Source organism: Arachis ipaensis, chromosome B3, assembly GCF_059453495.1.
Source record: "Arachis ipaensis isolate K30076 ecotype BB chromosome B3, ASM5945349v1, whole genome shotgun sequence".
NCBI classification, from domain to species: Eukaryota; Viridiplantae; Streptophyta; class Magnoliopsida; order Fabales; family Fabaceae; genus Arachis; species Arachis ipaensis.
Window position 1 is genome coordinate 6,664,749 of NC_142438.1, and position 5,012 is coordinate 6,669,760.

The window sequence follows — 5,012 nt, forward strand, 5'->3', positions numbered from 1 at the left end:
GTGAATATTATCATTTTGAGTTGGATAATAATAATTTGTATTCACATTTATAAAAATTTATATATAAAATACATAATTTTTATCTATATTTATCATTCTGCACTTATATTTTATATTCAGTTGTCTCCCTATATAGTAAGTTAACATTTTTTTTTCTATGATATTTCTCAATTTACCAAACTAAACCAAATACTAATATTTCATAATATCTCACCTAACTTCACCCCTATATCTAGTACTGCATTACTAAGCTAAGTGTTCTAATACGTTATATATACAAGATTTAATTTGAAGTGCTTAAACAGACAAGTGAGTTAATTATATGTTTACTCGACTAACTTGATGGTTAAGTTAACATTTTTACTATTTAGTAAATCCTCTCGTTTCAATGCTTTTTCAATTTTGAATTTGTTTGTATGATTATTAATATGGTATTAGAGTCTTGTAACTCTGCATTTAGTTATTTAGAGCAAATTGTACTGAATTATAATAATAACCCTTCATTAACATGTTCATTTAAAAAGAAACCTTAACAGTAATCTGCAATGACAAACAATAATAATAACCTGTAATTAAGAAGTCAAGAACGGCAACATATTAGTGACAGTTAGTTTTTTTTTTTTTTGGGTGTAGTGACAGTTACTTTTGGGTAATATATGAGTATTTTCTTCCTTTTCCTTTTGTGGTTTGGACAGACAGCATTTTTAGGTTAAAATGTATCTTTTTCTGACCCCAATACAATGAATTGGGCCAATGTACTCATGAGAAACAAAAGCCCATAAGTGTTTTGACAAAAAGCCCATAATCCACTGAAACTAAAAAAACACCGATGCTTCTCTGTTTTCATCTTCACCAAAAAAAAAACCCTAACTTTTCTCACCCTCAGACTCGAGAACGTGTCTCTCCCTCAGTCACACTCGCCGGCGTCTCGTCGTTCGTCTCGCGGCCTTCCTCGTCGTCTCACTCGAGTCTCGTCCCTGGGATCCTCGTCGCCTGCGGGGGGTCGCCGTCGCTCGTCGTCCTCTGGTGAGTCCCTGCATCATCGCTTCCTCTGTTCTCTCTTTTCCAGGTTTCCCTTCTCCCTGTATTTTGAGATGTTTTTGAATTGCTAATCAATTAATTTGCCTTTTGGCTGATCTAAATGTTGCTGTAAATGACTAAACTAGGATTTGTTGAATTTGTTGCTGAAAATCTCACTGAGCTAGTTTGTTGGTTGATGAAAATCATCACTGAGTTGAATTTGTTGCTCATTATCATCACTAAACCTCGAATTTGTTGCTGTCTTGCTGAACTAATCACTTGGCTAAATTTTTTGTTGCTGTAAATCATCTTTGGAGCTAAATTTTTTGTTGCTGAAAATGATCATAGTTGAATTTGTTGTTGAAAATTATCAATGAGCTGAATTTGTTGCTGTAACTGTAAGAATAGATTTGATTCTTACATAGGAAGTATTGATTTGGTATAATTACTTGAATTAGTTTTTAATTAGTTTGTTAAATTATTGATGGACCGAGTAACAATGCAATGGAAGATATAGATGCAAATCAAAATGAAGGCAATGTTGGTCAAACTCCAAATTTGTTTGATGAAGATATAAATGCCGATTTTGAGATCACTCCTTCGACTTGATTTAGTTATTGTGTTGTGTTTTGCTCTCTTCATTTAAATTGAGAAAGTATTTTGTACTAGTTACTAGTTTCTTTTTCTATTTTTGCATCATTACTTATGTTTAAGAATTGATACTTGTTTGTTATTAATGTGTTTGTGAAGACATGCTTTTGAATTTTTAATTTTAAGCTTATTTTTTGTAATTTTATATTAATATTTAATTGTGACTGGGTCAACCGGTCCAACATGTGACCCACCGGCTGAACCGGTGACCCAGTCGTATGACCAAATCGATTACCGGTTCGGTTCTGATAAGTATCACGGCTTCACCTCTGCTGTGGCGAGTGGCGACAATCACATTTTGAATGTCATTGCAGTCATCAGATAAGGTAAGATAGTTAGATTTGGTCATCTAAATTAAAATGAATTAGGTTTCTTGGTATTGGAGGATATCCCTTCAAATTTTGGGTTCATGTGGTTTTCGTTTTTGGGTTCTTAATTCGTTTGTTTACTCTTTTAAGATCTTGGTATTTCACTATTTTGAATTCTTGGGTCACCTTTCTTCAATATTCTTCTTCAAGTTGGAGTTTCTTTTGACCAAAAATAGAAAATAAAGGAAGAAGAAGTTGAATTTTGAGCACAGCAAATTACTGAGCATACAATCATAAGCGGAAAGGAATTAGACAAATTCAACATTAGCATAGAAGTAGAAGTAGAAGATGGAGTTTTTTCCTGAAGAAAGCAAGCACCTTCATGAAGATTGTTCCACTTTGATTGTGGTATGTATCATTCCCTGGGTTTAGCTTTTCACACAACTGTCTCTAAATGTTTCTATTTTGCTAAAAGAGGCATTAACTTTAAGTTAATATCTGTATGTGAAATGGTGGGGTTATCTTAATTTTCTAACACATTAACTTGGTGTTTTTTCTGCCTGTAAGCCTGCATTGTCGATTGGGAATGTGGGGCAGCTAGCTGCAGACCTTTTGATATCATCAATGGATGCAGAGAGAGTTGGGTATTTGGATGATCCTTATGTTCTGCCCTGTGTTGGGAATGATGCTTATGGACCTTCTCCTCAAGGAATTCTTGCCCTTCCTCTTGAAGGTGCTCTTTTTCTTTGAATGTTTGGCATTTTTTTTGTAACTTGTGTATAATCTATTATCTTATCATTTGTTTTAATGGGGTTTGCAGCTTATGAGTCCTCTTCCAGTGCTCTCACTATCCTCCAACAGAGGTCCCCTATAGTTAAGGTATCACTTTATTAGCCTGAGGCACCATTTGTTTTGTTCCTTTCCTTTACTTTATCTAACATTGCGTGCCTGAGTTTGATTCTGATTTTAGGTTATTGTCAAGTTATTTTTTTTATTATCATGTGAATTGTTCCTCACTCATAAACTAAGAGAGAGTGTGTTTTTCCTGAGTGAAATTGGTATGTGGACAAGCTCAGGCTTTATTGTGTTTTGTTTTTGCTTATATATTTTAGCCCTCACCCCCTTTTTGTTAATGTGTGTTCAATGTTGGACGAGTTTTGTTATCCTTAATGCTTGACTTGACATTAGTAGTAATGGAATATGAATGGAGAATTGTTACTAAATACATAGTCATTTGAATAGGGAAGGATCTTAGAGTTTGCAAAAGACTTGGCTGATTTTGTTGCTGGTAGTGGAAAGAAGCATGTTGTTATTCTTTCCAGCTTAGATTTCAGAATGTGGCAAAATGTTGACATGTCAAGGTGAGACATGAATATGTTGAAATTGTATATTTGATACCTATTTATCATTACAATATTAAATTCATTCACTTTTGTGATTGTAACTTTTCTACCAATTATAACTTAAGAAGTTAAGACTTCAGAGTATAGCCTTTGTCACTTTGGCAATCTTGTAGAATGTATGAATCTAGCTTTGTATAGGATGATTTGCAGTATAATTTTCCATCTGACAGAACTATTGGTTGTTATATTAGTGGTTTGCAGATGTATTATGTCTCCAGTGCCAATATCGATGGAATGGATGAAAATTGTGAACAGCTTGGGTGGAAGAAACTAAAGGAGTATGATCCCTCTCAAAAGCACTGGAAATATCTCAGCGATTTAGCTGAAGGAAATATAACACGGGAAGATATTCTTTCCGATGAAGATGAACAAGAAGAAGAAAACTATTATGCTAGCTTGCCGTTTGCTGCACTTTTCTCTTTTCTCAAGGTAAACATGTGGAGCGCAGTTCACTTCAATGATAAGCTTTAGTTGTTGATACTCTTATAACTTGTATGTAACTATTTCAACAAGGAATGAGAAACGGAAATCAGATCAACATTCTCATCATGCAAAACATAAGAAAGCATTGATATGGATAATGAATATGTGATTATAAGGAGTGTTTTTCTTTTAATGTAACAGGCTAAAGGCTTGAAGGTGACATGCTTGCTATGTTACTGCTCAGAAGGGGACAACATATCTGATGCCTTTCAGTTAGCCGAGGCTGTAAGCAAATTTCTAAAGCTAAGTCACCCTACATCTGCTTCTGGTGAGCCTTTCTTTATCTTTTTCTAATCAGAATCTTTGTTAATCTAACTAATTCACTAATCACTATTTTCCCAGCTAATTATAATAAATAATCCTTCCTAATTCCTATGCTGACGACTAACTAATATCTTGGATAATTGTGTTTGAGGAATTGAAGGTGAGAAATGGCGAGTTCCACTTTCTTGGAGGACACTATATGGACCACCCCCAGATGTTTCCATGTTCTAAAGGCTACATTGATTTAGTGTAATTTGTATCACAATGCTTTTCTTTTTCTTAAAAAAAGAAAAATTATGATGACCTAAACTTTTTATATGTAAGAGGTTTTATCTTTTTTTCATTAATTAATGTAGGAAAAGCATATCTCATTTTTTAAATTTTGGAGGACTCAGATCCGTCCCTGATTAAGAGTAACGACAATTTTAGAATTCCTTATACTACAAAGTTCGTAAAACTCATCCCCTCTTCTATTCTTAATAAAGAAAGAGCATGTTGCCTCCCTCCAAATTAATGCATAAATTCAACATTGATTATTACATTCACTTGAAAAATACTCAGCAATTAATGTGTCAAAACTCAACTTTTTTTTATTGGTTGCATGTCACATAAAATCAACCTATGTTGTGTGCACGAAGCAGTATAGTTGCAGCTGAAAACCATCAAAGACTAACTAATTAATATAGAATTATAGATTATTAACAGATAATAATTAATATAGAATTATAGATTATTAAAACAAGCCACAATCTTCATGTTCAGACTCTTTAGTTATACTATCACTTACTCCTTCCATTTTAAATTAATTGTCATGTTTAATCTTTTTATACATTAGAAATCAATATATGTAAAGTAAGTCATAATTAATTTGTCACAATTCTTC

At 33.3% G+C, this 5,012-nt stretch overlaps 1 protein-coding gene across 11 annotated transcripts; it reads left to right on the forward strand.

Moving 5' to 3' along the window:
* The first annotated feature begins 831 nt into the window (after positions 1 to 831).
* LOC107628948 (clast3-like protein) lies at positions 832 to 4,564 on the forward strand. 11 transcript variants are annotated; one of them, XM_088509270.1, is made up of 9 exons: positions 846 to 1,026; positions 1,886 to 1,997; positions 2,216 to 2,387; positions 2,547 to 2,712; positions 2,800 to 2,858; positions 3,222 to 3,340; positions 3,574 to 3,811; positions 4,007 to 4,133; positions 4,290 to 4,564. In XM_088509270.1, the coding sequence occupies exons 3-9, from the start codon at positions 2,328 to 2,330 to the stop codon at positions 4,358 to 4,360; spliced, it is 840 nt and encodes a 279-aa protein (XP_088365396.1). In that variant the 5' UTR covers positions 846 to 1,026; positions 1,886 to 1,997; positions 2,216 to 2,327; the 3' UTR covers positions 4,361 to 4,564. The 11 variants fall into 11 exon arrangements, with proteins under 11 accessions (XP_088365395.1, XP_088365396.1, XP_088365394.1 ...); XM_016331594.3 differs by having other exon boundaries at positions 852 to 1,026; positions 4,281 to 4,564; XM_021117940.2 differs by having other exon boundaries at positions 886 to 1,026; positions 2,190 to 2,387; positions 4,281 to 4,564.
* The last annotated feature ends 448 nt before the right edge of the window (positions 4,565 to 5,012 follow it).